This window comes from Salmo trutta, chromosome 2 (genome assembly GCF_901001165.1).
Source record: "Salmo trutta chromosome 2, fSalTru1.1, whole genome shotgun sequence".
Taxonomy (NCBI): Eukaryota; Metazoa; Chordata; class Actinopteri; order Salmoniformes; family Salmonidae; genus Salmo; species Salmo trutta.
The window spans coordinates 62,113,054-62,137,538 of NC_042958.1; the positions used below are offsets into that span (position 1 = coordinate 62,113,054).

Below are 24,485 nucleotides of genomic sequence, written 5' to 3' on the forward strand. Positions count from 1 at the left end.
TTCATGTACATACTACCTCAATTAGCCCGACCAACCGGTGCCCCCGCACATTGGCTACCCGGGCTATCTGCATTATGTCCCGCCACCCGCCAACCCCTCTTTTACCCTACTGCTACTCTCTGTTTATCATATATAAAGTGAGGGGAAAAAGTATTTGATCCCCTGCTGATTTTGTACGTTTGCCCACTGACAAAGAAATGATCAGTCTATCATTTTAATGGTAGTTTTATTTGAACAGTGAGAGACAGAATAACAACAACAAAAATCCAGAAAAACGCATGTCAAAAATGTTATAAAATGATTTGCATTTTAAGTAAGCATTTCGCTATAAGGTCTACACCTGTTGTATTCGGGGCAGGTGACAAATATAATTTGATTTGATTTGAACCCCTCCGAAAGACGCATATACATATACAGGTTCTGGAGAGGTGTGGGGGGCTGGGCGCCCATGGAGCTGTTTTTGTGGGGGATTAAGTGCCTTGCTCGAGGGCACGGCAGGGAATGGCATCTAGGATTTGATACCAGCAACCCTCTGGTTGCCAGCTCACTTCCCACCAGATGTTCTAGTCGTACCCGGGTTTCAAACTGGCAACCCTCCGGTTGCTGGCTCGCCTCTCTAACCGCTAGGCTACCTGCCGCCCGATACATGAAATACATGTGACTAAATGTAAATCTATATTGTGATTGATTGGCATACAGACAGTTTCCACAGTGATCAATCCTTGTGGTGCTATAAGACACATGGCTCGAGACTTTACAGTACATGGGCCCTTCCTACTCCTCTATCGGATTACAGAGGTCTTAGACTAGATGGGAGAGGTTAGTTCTGCTCATCAGTGATTCATGATATTAAAAGGGTCTGTTAATAACTAGCGTGCCAAGAGCGGGTCCAGTCATTAATTATGGAATGGGGAAAATGAGCTCTGAAAATATATGCCTCATGATTGATGACTTCTGTAACAGCCACGAAGCACACACCCTCTACTCTGATTGAATCATAAAGGTATTGACACTAAGCTACATCCTACACTGTATACTGGTAAAGTACACTGTAGGTCTTACAGTAAATGCTTCATCTACTGCTCATATGTCTGAATGAGTGTTTTCAAAATGTGCTTTGGAAATTATTTTGATGTATGAAGTATACCCACACTATACCTATAGTGTTGTGCCTTGTTTTCAAACTGTGGCTATGCCAATTTAACAAAGGTTTTTCAACTTTTCCTGTTTGAAAGTGCCTCGGACGTGTTTTGATTATGAAGAAGTGCACCTATTCTCACTGAACGCTCAAGACGTATAACCTTTCTTTCCCCTCCTCTCTTTTCCCCTTCCCTGATTCCTCCCTCGTAGCGTGCAACTGCAACCTGCACGCCCGGCGCTGCCGCTTCAACATGGAGCTGTACAAGTTGTCGGGGAGGAAGAGCGGAGGCGTGTGCATGAACTGTCGTCACAACACGGCCGGACGCCACTGCCACTACTGCAAGGAGGGCTTCTACCGGGATATGGCCAGGCCCATCACACACCGCCGTGCCTGCAAAGGTATGGAGAATAGGTTTTATTCTATAGGCGAATCTTTCACAATAGTGTTTGTAGTGTCAATAGTCCTTTTCAATTCAGTCGATTCAGTAGATTCATTGACATTTTTTTTATAAAAAATTGCTATTTATTTTCAAAAAGTGCAATATATACTGTACTTTATATAACCCTATAGCATTGACTGAAATGGTAACGCTATTCTAAGAATTAGGCTGGCATCCTCACTTCCAAACTGATACCATGCCTCTGTAAGTAAATCATTTGTCACAGAAGCAGTTCTTGCAAAAATCCACAGAAAAAAATATTCCTCTGGACCACAAGCCACATTAAATTAGTATCTGATTGAGTTATTTCTCGTGAAAAAAGTGGTGTTTGAATTGTGGAATGTTTTGAATTTGCAGTGAATATTTTTCTGGCTCGTTCTTACGCCGAGAGCTTTTTATTGGAGAACAACCCAATTTTCCTGCGCTTGTTGCTCGGGGAAATATGCAAATCAATAGCAGAGGGAGACTGCATTCTTTCTCTGTTCTGTAGGTTAGTGTGAGATGTTAAGGGATCGCGTATAGAGAACTCAAAACAACATGGATGATGAGAACTGCCAACACTCATAGCCGTGAAGGGCTTTTGTTGCCGATTTCATGGTGAGAATCTCCCGTATTTGACTCCTGGTCAGTTTTCCACTCCGGGGCTAACCCAAGCAGCTTTTAAACCAAAAGGAGTCAAGTACGGGACAGCACGTTACTATTGTCCATGTTAAATCATTTTTCATCACACTGTAGTACAGTACAACAGTACCCATTCTATTATTCCACTCACAGAGCAATTCACCATGGCACAACCTGCAATGTGACACAGTAATTTACTTTAGCAGAAGTCTTTTGCCCTTAACAAATTACAAGTAACACATGTATAGATAAGACTCCCACAGATGTGTTGATATTGGCAGCAGCTGTATCGAAATGTATGTCCCCGTTGCTATTGCAAGACCCATCTCACACACACACACACACACACACACACACACACTCAATCCATGCCTGCGAGTGCGGCAGTGCTTGGGCCCTGGAGGCTGTGCAATCTGTTTTTATCAAAGCGGAGCAGTTCGGGGTCAGACCCGCGCGGCGGTAAAAACTTTATCGCCTTCTTCTCGGATAGCAAGATGTGACGGAAATGAATGTTCCCGTGGAAACGGCCCTCAACCTGGGCGGCTGGCACCATGATTGATCAGAGCAATCCTAGCCCCTTCTAGAACCTGTCTCTTTCCCTTTCTCTCCTCCTCTCTCACTTTCTCTCCCTCTCTGTCCGAGCATGCTCTCTTCTCATCTCTTCTCTTCTTCTCTCTAATCCTCCAATTCGTTCTACCTTTTTTTCTGCCGCAGTGTTTTATATATTTTTCCTCTTGTGACAGGGCCAGGAGAAGGGTCAGGGATCAAAAATGGTCGGTGTCACGTCTGAAATGGAGTAACGGCAATAAAATACAGGTGTTTTTTGAATGGGACTAAGGAATGGGCGGTTAGGTCTGGAGGGTTGGGGGGGTGGGGGGTGGAATGTCTGCTTCCAATCAGACCTCCTCTGTGGACGAGTGTCCATGTCAGACCTGCTGTGTGTGTTCGCACGTGTGTGTGTGTGTGTGTGTGGGTGTGTGTACGCGTGCATGAGTGCGTGTCCAACACACAGTCTACAAGGATTGCCAGTTTAATGGACAGGCCAGACTCTGATGGATGGGTCAAGTGGCAGCGTCACTCCCATCTGTTCCCAGTTACACCCTTGTGCTTAGGTAACACACACACACACACACAAACACACCCAGGTCCCAACCCCCCTCCACCCCCAGTGCCCTCGGCCTTTTGCCCCAGCCCCGAGTGCCTCTCTGTGGGGTGTCCCAAGCTCCTGCAGGCCTGGGCAGCGGCCGCTGCCACTCTCCATCCGTGGATTTACACTGCTACGTGCATAAAAACAGCCGGCAAATTAAAGAAACATGCATGCCATAACCAGCGCGGGTGTAACCAGTCTTGCCTACGAGGTCTTCAATGTCAGAGCTTTATGTGTCTCCAAACATGTCCTAGTCTTGGCATCTATATCGACTAGAATTAATGTCAAAGAAAGGAATTTACATTTAGGCCGTAGAATATGTCAGCAGTCCTTGCCAACAAAAAGCCTCAAATATACTTTATACTGAATGTATTTAAGATTTGTCCTCCAAGTAGCTTCTGAAGTGGGCCATATGCGAATAATTTCTTATAGAATAACTTGGTAGAAACAAGGGAATTAGGAAATCCAAGATAAATCATTCCAAAACCGAAACGTTCATGCTAGTATCGGCCAGATGTCTACAGAGCAAACCGCCCAATTAGAAAAGGTGAAATACTTGGACCCCTTTTGAAAGGACCGTTTACTCAGTTACTCACACGCACTCACATGGTTTGTTAAAACACTCACACACACACACACACATACTGTTTGCACACATGCGCACACACATACTGTTTGCAGACATGCGCACACACACACACACACACACACACACACACACACACACACACACACACACACACACACACACACACACACACACACACACACACTGAGCGCCATTGATCTATTCAAAGTTCAAGAGTGAGCAAACGCCTGCTGTCCAAAGACTACAAGTCCCAAGGCGGTGTCTGTCTGTCACACCTTCAGTCACACAGGCTTAAATAGTCATCAACATCTGAGGACATTTTTACAGCTTTTTAACTGGCCCAAGCCCCTGCGCGTAAAACTTCAGAAAGACGGTGTGAGGACGGAGGAGAGTGGCTGGGGGAGGGGACACCATCCTGGCACTCATCTGTTGTTTTTCTGAGCTTAACAGACTTTGAACACAATAAATAACAGTAGATGTACAGAGGACTTTCATCCCATTTTAAAGCGATTACATGGATTGAATGAACATGTATTTGCATTATAACAACATATTTGACTTTTAATGAGGTATTATGTTCAACTCATAAACAAGCAGATAAATATGTTTTGGTTGTACCAATATAAGATGGCCATATTCTGACATCTCCTTCATTTGTTTCTGTGTTAGTAACACAACGTTTGGTACCAGTTGCCTTTGTTATTAGACAATCAGCGAAACAATGGATTGGTTCAGAAATGATTGTTTGTTGCCGTCCAACAAGTCTAGGCATGCAGGTATCATCCAGACTGGCACAGACTTTACCAGACAGATCAAATGACGGGAAGTTTACACTTCTGTCCCCCCCATTTAGTACAGCAAACCAGTTTCTACATGATTTGCTATATATTTTTTTATAAACAACCAGATTATTCTAGTCTCTGTTTGGAGTGAAGAGCATTGCTTTCTATATCGCTATTGTGCATAGAGTAGTGCTGTGTTATGAAATCAGAGACGTTTGTGTTGTTCTACAACCTATGTCTCTGGACTCCAACTGTGGGTTTTTAGTGGACTCATCAGCTGTGTTTTATTAACACGTACTGAATAAAGGGGCGCCAATCCCAGGAATGCCAGAAATTCCAAATGGAGCCGCGGCCCTGTCCGTGCTGCACCTGGGCACAGGAACAAGAGCAGGAGAGAAGGACATTTTGGCAGGAGAGAAGTCACATGGTAGACATGGAGTGAAACAGGAACTAAGTCATACCAGAAGACCGGACACACATTTGACTTTCAACCTCCCTGTGCGCCAACCCACTCAATGCAAACGTATATTACTAATATATTACCAACACTGCCAACCAACGACCAATCAAAGCCTTCTGTGAGTTTGAAGCTGGGTCAGGTGGTGGAGATTTTACATGCAACGCGAGCCATCAGATTTACGAAGCGAGCGCAAGCTTCAAACGAGCGTGCACACTTTGACACCCCAGCCGGACACCCGGACGGAACAGCCACATGTGCATCTGAAGATCAAAGCACTAACCCCCCCCCCCCCCCCCCCACTCCTAATTCTCATGGTCCAGACTCCCTCCACCTCACCACACCCCTCCCAAATCAACAGGTGGTAGAGTCCTTACTCCTCAGTTGTGATGGCAAAATGATCAGCACAAATAAACATGTTCACACACACTGAGGGAACAACACAGCAAGGCCCTGAAGAAAACTCCTCATGTTAGCAGCTGCCATTCCTTGGCAAGCCCTATCAGAGACTGTTGGGTTACTGGGTTTTCCCCAAAGGCTCGTTTCGCCCTTTCTTGTTGTTTTTATAAAAGCAGGAGGACAATTACCAGCTATCACATTACACTTAAGTAATGCAGTTTGCTTTTGCAATTTTGCAACTTGGCGAGCTTGTTTTCTACCTAATTAAGCCCAAAGTAGAGGGAAGGAGGCGTCCTCCCCCGTCGGCAGTTTTTTTGGGGCCAGTTGTTTTTGGCCAAAAGCAATTATTTATGCCAGAACTGATCGACAAGATAAAATGCTAAATGTTAGCATTGAATCGAGGGTGCAGAGTTTTTTTTGTTGTTGAATTTTTCCAAAAGCATTGTTTTTTATTCTCTGGACAGAGGAGCTGCAGTTCCAAGCCAAGACAAAGGGTTCAATCACACCCTTTAAAGTAAAATGTTACGGGGATATTAAAGTTGTGCGTTTTTATGTGTCAAGATAGTCTCAGATTGATCAGTGTAACGTGTAATAGTGATACTTGATAGCGTGCGGATGGAGAGGTTTACCTTCCACGTTTGATAAGTGTGTGTGTCTGTGTGCGGCTTCCCAAGGAAGACGTCTGTTTTCCTTGTTGTACCGGGTTGAGCCAAGGTGAGGTGAGGGAGATTTAGTCTTGTTTATGCTGATGAGCACACCAGAGGCAAAGTTTGGAACATGTTAGCCCTCTCTCTCTCTCCCTTTCACTGTTCTTCCCCTCTGCATGTCTTTCTCTCTTCTTCTTCTTCTTCTTCTTCTCTCTCCTCTCCTCTCCTCTCCTCTCCTCTCCTCTCCTCTCCTCTCCTCTCCTCTCCTCTCTGTCACCTTGTAAAGAGCTCTTGTAAGAGAGGAACTGACCAACAGGCCGGGTCTTGTATCCCAGCAGCTCTTTAAACAGAAGAAGACCCGTATTGCTCAAGGTGCGTTCGGACGGACGGCGCATACCATAACAGCACATAAAAGACCTGTGGAACGGGGACTCTCTCTGGGTGGCGTGTTGCCGATGGCACGCAGCGGGCGCCAGGCAGATTTTTGGGAAGTGATGAAACGGCAGAGTGGGTGTCACACACAAACAGGCACCAGCGTAGCACCTAAGAGACCGGACAAATGGAGGCTTTTCTTCCCTGTCAACACACACAAACACACACACATATGCACACACACATCTTTGCCAGGCAGTGCCAGGTCCCTAAACCTGGAGGAGACAGTAGCAGGGTAGCCCAATTGAGCAGAAGGAATCCCAGACCTGGAGTGTGAAGGATAGAGGAAATAGACTAAAGGAACACTCAGTCCTGTTGCATCTGGAATACAGTTGGATACTTCAATGGCAGATGATGATTAACTAGGATGTGTTGTGCTACAGAGCCTATTCATAAGAGGGTTCAAAATGCCATCTGATTTGAGTCGAGTCACAAATAAACCTTGAAAGTGACACTGAATATGTATGATGAACGACTTAGGCGACTTAAATGTTTCTCAAATGGCCACATCTAACCATCTCCTCGCTCTCTCGCTCTCTCTCTCTCTCTCTCTCTCTCGCTCTCTCTCTCTGTCTGTCTCGCTTTCTCTCACTCTCGCTCTCTTTCTCTGGAACTCTCTCTCTGTCTCCCGCTCCCTCTCTCTCGCTCTCTCTCTCTCTCTCTCTGTCTGTCTCGCTTTCTTTCTCTCTTTCTCTGGAACTCTCTCTTTCTCTCTGCCTCCTGCTCACTCTCTCTCATGCTCTCTCTCTCTCTCTGTCTCTGTCTGTCTCTCTCTCTCTCTCTTTGTCTGTCCCTCGCTGTCACTCCCGCTCTCTCTATCGCTCTCTCTGTCTCTCTCTCTGTCTTTGTCTGTCTTTCTCTGTTTCTCTCTGTCTGTCTGTCCCTTGCTCTCGCTTTCTCTCTTGCTCTCTGTCTCGCTCTCTCTGTCTCTTTCTATCCCTCTCCCTCTCTCACCTCCTCCCCCTCTCCCTCCCTCCCTCCCTCCCTCTCTCCAGCCTGTGACTGCCACCCGGTGGGTGCGGCAGGTAAGACGTGTAACCAGACGACGGGCCAGTGCCCCTGTAAGGACGGCGTGACGGGCATCACCTGCAACCGCTGTGCAAAGGGCTACCAACAGAGCCGCTCACCTGTGGCCCCCTGCATCAGTGAGTAGATCAGAGATACACTCACACACACGCTCACATTCATATCTTGCTGGTCACACTTGCACACTCACACAAACAGGTCACAGACTCACAACACTCCTAGCTCACACATACAAACACACACACACACCAACACACACACATGCTTGCAAACACTCACAGCCACACACCACTCAACCGTGGACCCTTGAGAATAACACACACACACACACACACACACACACACACACACACACACACACACACACACACACACACACACACATTGACATGCATTTAACAGAAGCACATATTTACTTGTCACCAGGGGAAGGCAGTGTACTGTTTTTGCTATCAGTAGCCACATCGAGCCTGTGGGAATCGAGCCTGCACACACACACACACACACACACACACACACACACACACACACACACACACACTGTGTGTTGCTGTGGTCCTGGCCAGTAATGTATCCACCAGCGCTGACGTGTGTGGGTGCACCAGAGCGTGACCAAGGCAAGGCCTCCCCAGTGGTGGCACACACACACACACACACACACACACACTCAACCTCCCTGTGCACCTCAATCCCGGGCTCTGTTTGTATCTGTGTTGTCATGCCCACTCCAAGGGCAAGGGGTTGGTTTCATTTCCCCCCCCATCAGGGTTTTACCAGAATGCCCACACCAGTCTCTGCCACCACATCAACTAAAGGCTTTACACTAAACCAACCATACAGGGAAACCATAACATACCCATGTAACATACTGGAATACCATTACCATGTTACGTACTGGAATACCATTACCATGTTACGTAATGGAATACCATTACCATGTTACATACTGGAATACCATTACCATGTTACATACTGGAATACCATTACCATGTTACATAATGGAATTTTTATTTATTTATTTATTTATTTCACCTTTATTTAACCAGGTAGGCAAGTTGAGAACAAGTTTTCATTTACAATTGCGACCTGGCCAAGATAAAGCAAAGCAGTTCGACAACATACAACAACACAGAGTTACACATGGAGTAAACAACATACAGTCAATAATACAGTAGAAAAAAATAAGACTATATACAATGTGAGCAAATGAGGTGAGATAAGGGAGGTAAAGGCAAAAAAATGCCATGGTGGCAAAGTAAATAAAGTATAGCAAGAAAAACACTGGAATGGTAGATTTGTAGTTTGAAGAAAGTTCAAAGTTCAAATATAAATAATATGGTGCAAAGGAGCAAAATAAATAAAATAAATAAATACAGTAGGGGAAGAGGTAGTAGTTTGGGCTAAATTATAGATGGGCTATGTACAGGTGCAGTGATCTGTGAGGTGCTCTGACAGCTGGTGCTTAAAGCTAGTGAGGGAGATAAGTGTTTCCAGTTTCAAAGATTTTTGTAGTTCGTTCCAGTCATTGGCAGCAGAGAACTGGAAGGAGAGACGACCAAAGGAGGAGTTGGCTTTAGGGGTGACCAGAGAGATATACCTGCTGGAGCGCGTGCTACAGGTGGGTGCTGCTATGGTGACCAGTGAGCGGAGATAAGGGGGGACTTTACCTAGCAGGGTCTTGTAGATGACCTGGAGCCAATGTGTTTGGCGACGATTATGAAGTGAAGGCCAGCCAACGAGAGCATACAGGTCGCAGTGGTGGGTTGTATATGGGGCTTTGGTGACAAAACGGATGGCACTGTGATAGACTGCATCCAGCTTGTTGAGTAGGGTATTGGAGGCTATTTTGTAAATGACATCGCCGAAGTCGAGGATTGGTAGGATGGTCAGTTTTACGAGGATATGTTTGGCAGCATGAGTGAAGGATGCTTTGTTGCGAAATAGGAAGCCAATTCTAGATTTCACTTTGGATTGGAGATGATTGATGTGAGTCTGGAAGGAGAGTTTACAGTCTAACCAGACACCTAGGTATTTGTAGTTGTCCACAAGTTCTAAGTTAGAACCGTCCAGAGAAGAGAGAGAATACCATTACCATGTTACATAATGGAATACCATTACCATGTTACATACTGGAATACCATTACCATGTTACATAATGGAATACCATTACCATGTTACATAATGGAATACCATTACCATGTTACATAATGGAATACCATTACCATGTTACATACTGGAATACCATTACCATGTTACATAATGGAATACCATTACCATGTTGCATAATGGAATACCATTACCATGTTACATAATGGAATACCATTACCATGTTACATACTGGAATACCATTACCATGTTACATAATGGAATACCATTACCATGTTACATAATGGAATACCATTACCATGTTACATACTGGAATACCATTACCATGTTACATAATGGAATACCATTACCATGTTACATACTGGAATACCATTACCATGTTACATAATGGAATACCATTACCATGTTACATAATGGAAAACCATTACCATGTTACATAATGGAATACCATTACCATGTTACATACTGGAATACCATTACCATGTTACATAATGGAATACCATTACCATGTTACATAATGGAATACCATTACCATGTTACATAATGGAATACCATTACAATGTTACATACTGGAATACCATTACCATGTTACATAATGGAATACCATTACCATGTTACATAATGGAATACCATTACCATGTTACATACTGGAATACCATTACCATGTTACATAATGGAATACCATTACCATGTTACATACTGGAATACCATTACCATGTTACATAATGGAATACCATTACCATGTTACATACTGGAATACCATTACCATGTTACATAATGGAATACCATTACCATGTTACATACTGGAATACCATTACCATGTTACATAATGGAATGCCATTACCATGTTACATAATGGAATACCATTACCATGTTACATACTGGAATACCATTACCATGTTACATACTGGAATACCATTACCATGTTACATACTGGAATACCATTACCATGTTACATAATGGAATACCATTACCATGTTACATAATGGAATACCATTACCATGTTACATAATGGAATACCATAACCATGTTACATAATGGAATACCTTTACCATGTTACATAATGGAATACCATTACCATGTTACATAATGGAATACCATTACCATGTTACATAATGGAATACCATTACCATGTTACATAATGCAATACCATTACCATGTTACATTATGGAATACCATTACCATGTTACATAATGCAATACCATTACCATGTTACATAATGGAATACCTTTACCATGTTACATACTGGAATACCATTACCATGTTACATTATGGAATACCATTACCATGTTACATAATAGAATACCTTTACCATGTTACATAATGGAATACCATTACCATGTTACATAATGGAATACCATTACCATGTTACATAATGGAATACCATTACGATGTTACATAATGCAATACCATTACCATGTTACATAATGGAATACCTTTACCATGTTACGTACTGGAATACCATTACTATGTTACATAATGGAATACCATTACCATGTTACATAATGGAATACCATTACCATGTTACATAATGGAATACCATTACCATGTTACATAATGCAATACCATTACCATGTTACATAATGGAATACCATTACGATGTTACATAATGCAATACCATTACGATGTTACATAATGCAATAAAATTACCATGTTACATAATGGAATACCTTTACCATGTTACGTACTGGAATACCATTACTATGTTACATAATGGAATACCATTACCATGTTACATAATGGAATACCTTTACCATGTTACGTACTGGAATACCATTTCCATGTTACATAATAGGGAAACCGTACCATACTGCAGGGGTTCCCAGACTCAGGTCTACCAGTATTTGGGAACATCCTGAGCCCAACGTCTATTTCTATGGACACAAGCACTGTTCATAACACGCACTGTTCATAACACGCACTGTTCATAACACGCACTGTTCATAACACGCACTGTTCATAACACGCACTGTTCATAACAGAAACTGTTCACACCCCTCTTGTTGGCGGAGATACAATTTTGCAGTTTTAGAGCTCCTTTCTGTGCAATTCTATACATTTTGCCATGTCTAATGTGCATTCATGTGATATTTGACTGAATCAAACATTACAACAGAATGTATGGTCTAAAAACCTAGCTGACATGGGCTAGTTGATCTGGACATTTCTGACACATTATAGCTCTCTAAGGTATGCAATGACTGGTTTGACAAGAGGAAAACTGATGATGCATTACCCAATTTCAAAATTACACCTTGTGCATTCTACTATTACAACTTTCAAGAGTAAGTTGAATGCCGGACTGAGTTCCCCTGCTGCCGACCCCTCGCCCCCACAGTTTGGGAACCACTGCATACTAGAGAAACCATGAACCATGTGCCAGCGCCAACGAGGGGTTTACAACCACACATGTAACATGGCAGGTACAGCTGCTTCATTCCCCGTCTCATTTCTATAGCCAGGTAACGGCATGGTGGAGAGTCATGTTCCCTGGGATGTCACAAGCTAGCTATCCCGTTAGTGGGTTTACATTAGCTTAAAAGCCAATTATGATAGATAACTCAGGTACACACTGCAGCACTCGGTTAGCATGAGGTAAGCTAGCCCATCCATAAATCCACCATTGCCTGTGTTCGATTAGAAAGTCAGAGTTTTCAATGCCTTCAGCTGCCATTGTTTAAAAAATAATGAATTAGACACAATAACCCCAGGAACATTTGCTCACTATTTGGGCAGGTTGTAAAAGAGAATATGTTCTCAGTTAACCTGCCCTGGTAAACCAAAGGTAGGGACAGAGAAGTTCCTAGCTGGCACCAGTCCCGCAGATGAAGGCAGGTCATGGTGGTCTGGTCTGGGGTAGATCAGTGCCACCCTGAGACCCCAGTACCTGATTACCGTGTGTGTGTGTGTGTGTGTGTGTGTGTGTGTGTGTGTGTGTGTGTGTGTGTGTGTGTGTGTGTGTGTGTGTATGCGCGTCCTCTGTGAGTGTGTGTGTGTATGAATTAGATCACTAGTCCACCGCCTGCGGGCAGGAGGAATAGAGGGCAGCTTGCCATCGTGCTGTGCCATGTGGTTTGGCACAATGATCCAAACTCACACACACACACACACACCAGGCTTGTGTAACCCTGAACCAACCACACCAAACTATGGTGTACCACGCCAAGCTATGGCGTACCCTACCCCGCTATGCCACGTCGTGCCACACGGTGCCATGTTGTTGGTCTCACATTGGTGTTACAGAGCAGATGGCGGAGGGCAAAAAGGAGAAAACAATAGCGGTCGCGGCCGACAAAACCAATCAGACACTTTCTGAAAGACACCCAGTGAGGAGAAAGAGTGTTTCTTGGCCTCAGTGTGTGTGTGTGTCAGCGCGTGTGTGCGTGTGTGTATGCATGTGCATGCCATCTGAGGTTTCCCCTGTGAGCCAGAGAGCATCTCTTCCCAAAACGCCCTCCATTTGATTGGTACTATCATTCCTCCCCGGTCAAGCCCTTCTGCCCTCTAACACAGTATGACACAAAGACCAGGCGTGCTAACAGCCAATTAGTATGATAACACTGCCCCTCATCTGAATATCCCTTTATCATCTCAATATCCACTCTCAACCCTCCACCTTCAGAGGAGGAGCCCACAGCTTGGCGTGCCTTTCACCAGCTGCTCTCCTTTCCTCTCGGCCTTTACCAAGCAGTCCAAAGCTCAATGCCCTATTTGTTGTTCTTGGTAGGGGTGTCCATAATTTCGAAGCAAGCCAACTGTCACTTGCCTCTCAAAAACGCTCTTTCCAGGAAGCTCCTTGTCTGTTTGTTTGACTCCAACCCGGTCCTCCTCCCTCTAACTCCCCAGTCGAAAGGCAAATCCCTCTGGGTGCACGCTAATGATGCTAAGCCAGCGTCCCAATCATCCTGTTGTTGTTATCATTGAGGCAGTGGATTTGTTGTTAGCATTCGCATTTCATCGCTTTGCATTAGCATTTGTATTGAAAAGGGGGCCTTCGTTGTGTGGGGAATTCTTTAAGAATTGAATTATTTTGGCTTTGGTGGAGACTGGCGAGGGGTTCTGGTTGAGCTAACCAGGCGTATTGAGGGAGTTTGCATCTGTCTGAAGGTGGCTCTCCCCATGTCCCTGTTTGAATGCATAGATCTCTTGCACCATGGTGCTACTGTTTCAGAGGAAGAGAGTTCGGCTCAGACAAAGTATGCTTCTACAGTGTGTTTGTGTTTGTGTGTGTGCCAATATCAGTATCTTTATCGCTGTGTTTAGGTTGATATTTCCACCCTACACCCTCCCTCTCATTCTTCCCACGTCAAATAACTGTGATTTAATTCAGGCATACTTTATTGGCTTGACCACACATGCAAAGAGTAGGCATATGGCCAGCAATTACACCATGTCTACATAAAATGTATAAATTGTTTCCATAAAACTCTAGTTAAAACTCTGTTGTTGTTGTTGTGTGTGTGTGTGTGTGTGTGTGTGTGTGTGTGTGTGTGTGTGTGTGTGTGTGTGTGTGTGTGTTTCAGAGATCCCAGTAGTGAACCCTACAGCCATGGTCAGCAGCAGCACAGAGGAACCGGCAGGTTAGTCACTCCTCCACCCTACATCCCACACCTGACACCTGGTAACATAAAAAAACACAACCTTTTTAATATTTCTGGCCTCCATTTCTAAACTGGGTTAATAAATATTCATGGAGGGGGTGGGCCTCTCTTTTGATGTTCCGTGAAGAAACGACTGCTCTGGATCCAAGTGAGATTTTCCATTGTCTTAAAACCTGCATTCTTGGCACGACGTCTGCCTGCTAGCCTTTAGCGAGTTAGCTTTGCTCCACTGTGCTTGAAGCCCGACTCCAGCCGAACACAAAGCCAACGGAAAGGCTGCAACAGAAGTGATTAGTTGCAGTTTGCTAGCCCGGGGAAACTTCGGCGGGGAACTTTCGAGGCGTGAAAAGAGTGTTGGCGACCGTCGTTTTGGGGGAGAGCGTTTCCGCCTCTGACTCCTGGCAGTCCTCACTCCATCCAGTCTCTCTCCAGTCAATTACTCCCCTCCTGTTTTTTAACGCCTTCGCCTCCCCGGCGGAATTGTGGCCCGGTGTTGATTTGGAAACGGTGATTCATCACAGGCTTTAACTCAACGCCGTGGCGACCACAGACGTACCTCCCACAACGACAGCACCCCCTCCTCAGCTTTCACAGTTGGTTCGGCTGAGACACAACCCTCTCTGGAAGCCCCAGGCCAGAAGAGATGTTCTGTAAGGCCTGGGACTTCTCACACTGCAGGGGATGCATGCAAACTAGCCAAAGGGGGGCATATGAGTTGAGTGGGAGTGCTTGATGTAGAATTTGCTATATATCTAAAGATCTGGGATCAGATGACCCTATCCCCAATCCTAACCTTAACCATTAGGCGGATGGATTTAAAAAAAATCCTGTATCAGTACTAAGGAATAACATGTACCTACCGCAGACGGAGAGTTTGTGGGAGGAAGGGATTTAGACTGGTGACTTTTGATAGCTAGCCAAAGACCGACTGGGTCTCAACTTGAAGGAATTGCAATATGTCTAGCTCGGATGTGAAAGTTGTGGTGTCACCTTATTAGTTTTGCTAGCGGCTCACACTACCATCAACTGCCAGACCACGGCTAACCTAGCCCACTGATAGGTCTAGCAGCTCCGCCTTGCCCTCTGATAGGCTAGGTGGAATTTTCCCCACATTGCTTACACCAACCCAGTCTCTGCTTGGGCTTGTAACCCTCACACACACAGTACACTCCTTTGTGTGTTTCTGCATCCCTGGGAAAGGGCTTTTCCACTGTGAGAAACAAATAAGAACAAGGTTCTTTATCGTCATTTCATCCCCACACAAGTGTACAACATACAGGGTCGTTTTTTCTTCCATCTCTCCTTTAACCCACACCCCATATAACAACCAACCTCTCCTCCTCCTTAGGGGACTCAGGTACCCAAAACCTGAAAGTGTGTGTGTGTGTGTGTGTGTCTGTGCGTGCGTGCGTGCGTGTGGGGGGCGGTGGACGCAATTTGTCATTGTCACGGCACTGTGAAAAGGGACGGGGGAACAAGGGTAACCGGAGCCGCCAAGTCGATTGTGTGTGTTTTCAGCCGTGGCTCTTCTGGGTCAATGGGCGATTCATGGGGTCTTTTCCAGGTGAATGCCCATCAGTAAGTGACTCTTCATGGGAAAACACACACCACTGATACCGAGGGCTGCACTGTTTGCCACTGTACCAGGATACCATGCAGGCACACACACACAACACACACACACACAGACACATATGCATACACACAAATACTGTATATACACACACACATACTAATGTACAAATATATAAACATACACACACGTACACACACACACACACACACACACACTCACTCTCACTCACTCACTCACTCACTCACTCACTCACTCTCTCACACACACACACACACACACACACACACACACACACACACACACACACACACACACACATGTATATGTACACAAAAAAAAAACACTTTAGAGCCCAAGATCCTATGGGTAAAAGCTAGGTGTAACCGATGTGAAATGGCTAGTTAGTTAGCGGTGGTGCGCGCTAATAGCGTTTCAATCGGTGACGTCACTCGCTCTGAGACTTGAAGTAGGGTTTCCCCTTGCGTTGCAAGGGCCGTGGCTCTTGTGGCGCGATGGGTAACGATGCTTCGGTGGGTGTCAGTTGTTGATGTGTGCAAGGGTCCCTGGTTCGAGCCTGGGTTGCGGCGAAGAGAGGGACGGAACCTACACTGTTACATTGATGCTGTTGACCCGGATCATTGGTTGCTGCGGAAAAGGAGGAGGTCAAAGGGGGGGTGAGTGTAACCGATGTGAAATGGCTAGTTAGTTGGCGGTGGTGCGCGCTAATAGCGTTTCAATCGGTGACGTCACTCGCTCTGAGACTTGAAGTAGGGTTTCCCCTTGCGTTGCAAGGGCCGTGGCGCGATGGGTAACGATGCTTCGGTGGGTGTCAGTTGTTGATGTGTGCAAGGGTCCCTGGTTCGAGCCCGGGTTGGGGCGAAGAGAGGGACGGAACCTACACTGTTACATAGGGAGCAGGATTAACTGTTCTTTTCTACTTGACTGGCCGGTTGAACTGCTCTAGCATATCACTCAGTCTGTTTTCTCTTCACTCCTATAGATGGACATTCAACAGATTTATTCAGCTCTCCCCATGACTGATTCAGTGTGGCCTACTTCATCAATTCATTCATTGCGCCCTCTCCCTAACCCACACACATTCACACACCCACGCACGTACACCAAATCCCCCCTCTCTCTCTCTCTCTCTCTCTCTCTCTCTCTCTCTCTCACACCACAGAGAAACATGCACAAACACACACGTTAACCCAGGTATGTTTAACTGAAGTTTATTGAAAGCTGCTGTGAGTGAGAGGTAAAGGAACTAGGCAGCTGCTCTGGCCTCTCTCTCCGCTTGTCGCTAATAAAAGCTCCATCACTCTAATATACGGGCCAAGCCTCCCTGACATTTTTACTGGTTCCTCGGCCCCCTCTCTCTCTTTCTCCTCTTCCTGCCCTCGCCTGCTCTGGCTCTCTCCAAACCCTCAGCGAAACGAGCAACACGGCTCCCTCCTCGCATGCGACCGACCCAGAAACTGTTTTTTGGGGGGCAGTATTCCTGCGAGCGATCACTTTTATTTTGTTTGTTTTGGAGGAGGAGACCGCTTCCCTGCACAACTTCTGAATGATTTTACTTAGAAGGCAACTAGAGAGGGAGGCCAGGGAGACCGCATATACCAGGATTTCACTCTAGCGGCAAACGAAACCCGGTGTCTTTGGGACCTTTGCACGTGTCCCCTTCAAAATCCAGAGTAAAATTCAATCAGATACCAGGCTCTCTGGCATGTTCACTAGAAAACAAGACTGGTCAGCAACTGTCCCTCAGTGACCTTTAAACCAGCGCTATATTGAAGTATCCAACCCAAAAAAGGTTTTATAAACCCAAAACAAGTACAGTAGAGTGGTGGTTTAATGAACATGTTTGACCCTTTGTCTCTTCCTCACAACTCCCACTGCAGTGACATTAAAGCCAATTGGCCATTTTAATAGTGAGTTCCCCGTCATAGCTTAGGGAGAGGTTCTACCACAGAAGCTTACATTGGGTTGTCCCACAACACCACTGGGTGTTACATTGTGGTTTGGCTGGCCCACATTATTCACTCCTTTGTGTCCATTCATGTGTGTTTTCTCATGTCCTATATGGATCTGTAAGGGATCAATTCAATCAAACCTGTATTGCGGTATGTACAGTCGGTCGTTTACTGCAAATGTTTTTTCAACCGCTCTAGTTCACACACCTATGACCCAACACCCACCAGTCAAGTCCCAGAGAAAAGCACATCGACCACAGGGCAGCTTCATCCTCCTCCATACGTACAGCGGTCAGCTGTGTGGTCTCTCTCTGGTCGTAGTCTCGCAGCTAAGAGGCTGCTGTGGGCTACTCACAGCCATCCAGCCATGACCACTTCCACCCGCGCTCTGTCTTTTCTCAGGGTCCCCCAAAAGGCAGGCAGACATGTCAAACGGAACACTTTTCCCCCTCTGTAATATTCCACCCACCCGCGACTCCCCCAGCGGTTATTGCAGGGGCTTACGTGTGATTTGTTTAAGGTCGTATATTACTCCAGCAAACCCGACCAAACCTAACATTTCCTCTATCCAGCCGCCTGTCTCAGAGTCCAGGCACTCGTGCTGTGTGTGTGTATATATGTGTGTGTGCATGCCTGTGTGTTTGCATGTAGGTGTGTGCGTGCATGCGTGCATTTATGTTTGTGTCTATTTGTGTGTGTGTGTGTGTGTGTGTGTGTGCGCTCTGTGCGTGTGCTACATGCGTTTTTATGTACCTCTTTGTATGTTTGTGTGTAACACAGTGTGTAAACATCTCAAGTGTGTAATTGTTCTAAGAATGTAACCATGTCATCATGTTCACTTTATCATCTCAAATGTGTAACTGCTGTGTGCGGTTATGTGTGTAATTCTCCTAAGTGTGGATCTGTCCTGTTCTGTGTGTAATTGTCCCAAGTGTGTAATTCCCAGCAAGTTGGACTCCAAATGCAAGTCTGGCTAGTGTGCAGGTAGCCGGTGTTTTGAAAAAGGGAAAACCCCGCACACATGTAATTGTGGTGCATAGCCTAAAAATGTATCCGGTGTTTAAAATGTGTTCTTCTTTTTTCAGCAGATTGTGAATCCTATTGCAAACCAGTGAAAGGAAATCTGAAGATCAACATGAAGAAATACTGCAAGAAAGACTATGGTGAGCGATTGAACAACTTAATGCATCCGATTTATTTATCAAGCATGAAAAAAGTAGTACCCATACTAGAACAGTGAATTATAACAGTAAATTGCCAGCCCATCAGTCCGAAACTTGATTGTTAGTAGCTATATGGTATTACATGTTATTATACTATATGTTACAGGCTTTTTTTGCAAAATAGTATTTTCAGTTAGTTTACAGATGTGTTAGGACTGTACCTGCATCAGTTGTAATGGTTGGTTTTTCTGTGTGCCTCATCAGCGGTGCAAGTCAACGTGCTGGACATGGAGACGGTGGGCGACTGGGCCAAGTTCTCGGTCAACGTGGTCTCGGTCTACAAGAGCCGCGGCGAGCCGCTCAAACGGGGCGACAACGTGCTATGGATCCATATGAAGGACCTGGCCTGCAAGTGTCCCAAAATCCAGATGAGCAAGCGCTTCCTGGTGATGGGCACCAGCGAGACCGGGCCGGGGGGCCCTGGGGCCGGGGGGCCCGGGGCTGGACCAGGGGCTGCTGGGGCTGCTGCAGGAGCAGAGCGCGTAGGGCTCCTGGCCGATAAGAACAGCCTGGTCATCCAGTGGAGAGACGTTTGGACGCGGCGCCTCCGGAAGTTCCAGCGCAAAGAGAAGAAGGGCAAGTGCAGCAAAGCATGATGGGGGAGAGAGCAGCGCATCCTCAGCCAACCCCCCCCCATGACCCCACCCCTACTCCTACCTCCCCACGACCCCTTCCTAGCTCTCGGCTAGTTCGCAGGATAGAACATGACCCCCCTAACCCCCTAAAAACCCTGACCCCCCCCCAAAAAACGGGGTACACTGCACATTACAGAGACTGCATGTATATTGCCTGTTTAAGGACCACTTTGTGTATATTGTATAATTATTTCCTTTTTATTTTCTGTTTTAATCATGGGACTGTGACTGTCTTTTTCTATTGGTCTGCCTTAAAAAGGGACCATTAAAAAGGGTACGAAGTGTAGACGAGTGGATATCATTCCCTTTCTCGACAACGACAGCAAAAATGTCCACACTCCCCCACACCCCTGCCCTCTCGCATTCCCCCTCCCCATTCAGACTGCTTCAGTCCCCCGTCCTGCCACCATGTTTTAGTGTTTTGAAACTATCAAAGCTCACATTTCCCATTCTATTACCAGGAGTATCCATGGAGCTCAGATAATCAGAGAGAGAAACAGATTTTTTAGTGTTGTAGCAAAGTGCCCCATGCAAGGGAGAAGACAAACTGCACAACCTCAGTTCGTCTGCCTCCTCCACCCACTGTTTCACTGTCTCTAAACCCCCATCTTTCTCTACGCGACTGAGATTACTGGCCTAGAGCGGCCATTTTGTCTTGTACTCCTATTCCGTATGTAAGATATGTAGACATGAACTCTCTGCAGTAGTATCTCTGGACCAGAACCCACAACGGCTGCATCCTCGTCCTCAGAGGATCCTTCTAACCACAACAAAGGCTGTCCCCACAGGGGCCTACTCCAATGCAAAACCTCACTTCTACCACCACTGCCATTACAATATATATACAACTTCAGACTGAGGCATTTGCTACTCTAGTCTAGACTATACAGCTGTTGACAGTGACCCCACCGCTCACTCACTGGTTCTACTGCTCCAGTCATAGACAGACAGTGGCAAACACTAAACCCTAATAATGTTTCTCTTTTATTCTATATTCATGTACTTCTGCTCTCAGATTCCCATACTTCTACAGACCCCACTGTCTCACTATCTAAGTGAAGACCCCCCCCCCCCCCACACACACACAAGCCTTCTCACCACGAGTAGGAAATGGAATCATGCATTACTATCTGACTCATGTGAAGAAAAAGAAACTTGAGCGAGACTCCAGCAGAGTGGAAAGTAGCCAGCTTCAGAACAGAACAATGCCCTTGATACTAGGGAAACTTTTGGGGGGGATATTTTGCGTCATGTCTTCCACTGTTTGTTGATAGAAAGTCCTGCGGGTGTCATTGTGTGACCGATATCGTTTGTTGGTTCAATTCTATTATTTCTCTTGTCTTTTAAATGTTTGCCACTTTCGACAAAGTGTCCAATGACGGGCTAGTGATCGCTTGCCGAAAGAAGAGCTCAAAATAAAGAGTGCCATTTCACGAAGAACAGACAAAGGTTGGATTAAGCTCTACCTTTTCAACTGTAGCTTATTGACAAACCGAAAGAGTCCGGAACGTTCTAGGCTACATACACACTGCCTGATTGTATTATGATGCGATAGTCTATTTCAATCCTCATGTCTTTGTATGTTTGCATGTTTGTGGTTTGGCTGGTCTGTCCGATGCGAAGCGAAAAATTTACAGTAAGCAGAGCATGGAATTAACAAATGTTAACATCACAAATCCAGAGGAAACCTCCTTAGTCATCTCCCCTCATTGGCCTTGCCGACATTTCCCTCTCTTCGTTGGCCAATAATGCATCAGCCTGTTTCTAAATTGAATCAAGAAAATGAGAAAATCAGGACAAAAACGAAACCACAAGGGACCGTATGTTTGCTCTCAAAAGTTGCTGTTTTGTCTTTGTCCTTAGTTCATTTTAAAAGCGTATTACGATTGATTTCAAAAATAGAACAACATAAACACATTGTGAAGGGGTCATGCTAGCTAGCTGTTAGCATGCTGACAGTAATGTCATGCTAGCGGTTGGTTGGCTGCAGTGCTATGTTTGGTTTGTCACATTTCCAAGCCCCTCAGAAGAGTGTGTCTCTCCCTCTCTTGTCAGGCCCCAGTTCCTTTCTGTTCTGCAACATGTGTGTTTCTGTGTCTTAGATACACTGCATGTCCAAAAGTATATGGACACTAATTTGAAGGGGCGTCCACATACTTTTGTATATGTAGTGTACGTGACAGTAGTGGGACAAAGGCAGCCAGCCGCAGTCCTTCAGTGGTGTAGGTCTTGTTTTCATTTGCTGAAAGAATGTATATAAATGACAAAATGTCAAATGTAAAAACCGCTTAAAGACACATGGTATGATTGTACTTTCTTATGAGATTATGTCGTTAAAGCTGAGAATGTAGACCGAGCGTTGTCATTCTAAAAAAAAAACGCTGAATGGATTTAGAAGTTGTTCACATGAAGGTCTGTCTGGTTAGATTGTAGGTTTTATGTGTAACAGTTGTGGGTCCTCCCTCATATGCGTCAATGTTTGCATCATACAGTATTCATTCAACATGTCGCGTAGCACAGTGCTCTGAAAACCAATCCAAAACCAATCCATGACCAAAGTGAACTAGGTTGTTTTCCATACATTTTGGTGTAATATGTAACGTTATTTCTTCGAACAGCAAAGAGGTCAGACGGAACCACTAACATTTCCGAGTAAAAGTAGTGTTTCCTTAGAGGAATTCCCAGAGATGGAATTTCACAAAAATGCAGAACCAAATCGTCTGATTATTTATGTATTTCCGTCCATGACAAGCTGTCAAACAGGTGGTCTTACAGTAGCCACCATTTCTTGGCCTGGTATGTGGGGAAAGCATGGGCAGGTTTGATGGATGTCGAAGTTACGTGTCCAGAACCCCTTTCTCAGACTCAACCCAGAACCAACCCGCTTCCTCACAGGGTTATACTGCACTGTCTACAGTGCCTAGTAGCTCAAGTGTGAACCTCGACACTTCATCATACTGTATAGCCTGGTCCCAGATCTGTTTGTGCTGTCTTGGCAACTCCTACAACTCCTATGGTAATTTTCCATAGGAGTTGGCCACAAACAGAGCTGGGACCAGGCTATGAATAATATCCAGCAAGACAAAAATCACTATACTTTTTCACCCTTTACCTCAGTCTCTATTTTCTTCCTCTTTTAGCTGTGCCACCCTGAATATTGGACGACAGATAACAAGCTTTACTAAACCCTGCAGATGTTATTTAGAAATTGAAACGTACCCCTCGAAAGCATTTTGTAGTCTTCCTAGGGCGAGCCACCCTGTTGTTTTACTTAACAAGCCCCACAGCTTGGCAGTGGAACCAGGGTCGTAACTCTTTGTTCCCCTCCCGCAGTATTTATAACGTCCACAGGAGAGAGAGAGAGAGAGAGAGAGAGAGAGAGAGACGTAGAACATTTAAATATATATCAAAGCCCAAAATGATTGTAACAATGACTGTAGACCTACTGCTGCCAGGTGTTATGAAATATGTGAAATCTTTCTCAAGAAAGCATTGAAAGGGCAAAATTCAATGAAATGTCTCCCCATTTGCCAGAAGCCCCCTCCTGTCCTCATGACATTCTGGTCACAGAGTTACACTATAGAGCACCACTCACACAGACGATGTCCACCTGCCTTCTGAGGGCCGATGGGGTGTTGCCTTCCGCCCCATACACCCCCCCCCCCTTTCCTTCATCACTCGTGTTATTATGAAGTCTTCCTTGTACATTTTCCTCTGATGCAATGACCACTGACTTTTTAATCGTAAATGACAAATAAATTATTAGTTAATGAAATATGTGTATCGTTTGTCATTTTGAGGATCATGCAGCAGATCTAGATCAACGGCTGCTATGCTGCCATCGGGGCCCAGATTCAACTGTCCATGTGTGCGTTTCCATGTGTTTGGTGCATGTGCTCTTATACTGATGACTACATGGCTAGTCAAGTGGCCTGTATTGTAACCTTTCTGATTTTGGGTGCTGCACTGGGCTGGCCATGTGGGTGAGAGTCTGATCCTGCTCTGGTGTTTTTCTCAAACTGAAGACGGGCCAGACTACAGTAGGTGGGGAGACTAGGAGGGAGGTAGTGTGGGGAGGCTGGGTGGTTCCCCACCAAGGGCAGAGCAGGAGCTGAAGCTCTGAAAATAAACAGTGGGGCAGCACCCGCTCCCCGCCAACCCTCACCTCCATCTCAGTCCCCCTACCTCCACCACACCTCAGAGGAAACCCAACACCATTGCCTGGGACATGGCAGGAAACTCCTCTCTCCTCCCCCCTCCTCTCTCCTCTTCCCCCAGCCTCCTCTCCTCTCTCCACCCTCTAACCAAACAGACCACAGCCATCCTTTTAGTTAATTACAGGAAAGCAGTAATTTATCATTACTTTCTCTCACTGGACCAGAAATAGGGCCAGAGCTGAGATGAAGACAGACTGACGCTATGACGGTCCGGACGGGACAGACTCTTTTTCACGCCACTTCGATACAGCTATTACTGGAAGTGATTTTCGCAGGAGGTTAGGAAACCATTTTCCTAAGCTTAACCTGAATTCTCTTAACCTGCTACGTTAATACTCCTAACCTGCTGCGTAAGTTGTAACCTGCTACGGAAAAGTGACTTCCAGTCGTAGCTGTATCGTAGCGTGGAAAGAGTGTTTCTAGGTCCGGCCACACTGCGGCACGTCTGCATCTGTGACGGATGTCCATCCCACCTTA

General features: G+C 45.5%; 1 protein-coding gene across 5 annotated transcripts in view; it reads left to right on the top strand.

Annotated features, from left to right (window-relative positions):
* ntn2 (netrin 2) overlaps positions 1 to 23,566 on the top strand; it is a 60,083-nt gene extending 36,517 nt beyond the window's left edge. For 4 of the 5 annotated variants that reach the window (XM_029710152.1, XM_029710161.1, XM_029710141.1 and 1 more), the window contains exons 3-7: positions 1,351 to 1,539; positions 7,650 to 7,799; positions 14,310 to 14,366; positions 19,019 to 19,096; positions 19,361 to 23,566. In XM_029710152.1, coding sequence (XP_029566012.1) covers positions 1,351 to 1,539; positions 7,650 to 7,799; positions 14,310 to 14,366; positions 19,019 to 19,096; positions 19,361 to 19,752 — 866 coding nt within the window. In that variant the 3' untranslated portion in view covers positions 19,753 to 23,566. The remainder of the gene's footprint in view (positions 1 to 1,350; positions 1,540 to 7,649; positions 7,800 to 14,309; positions 14,367 to 19,018; positions 19,097 to 19,360) is intronic. The other variant, XM_029710180.1, reaches the window with a different exon arrangement.
* The last annotated feature ends 919 nt before the right edge of the window (positions 23,567 to 24,485 follow it).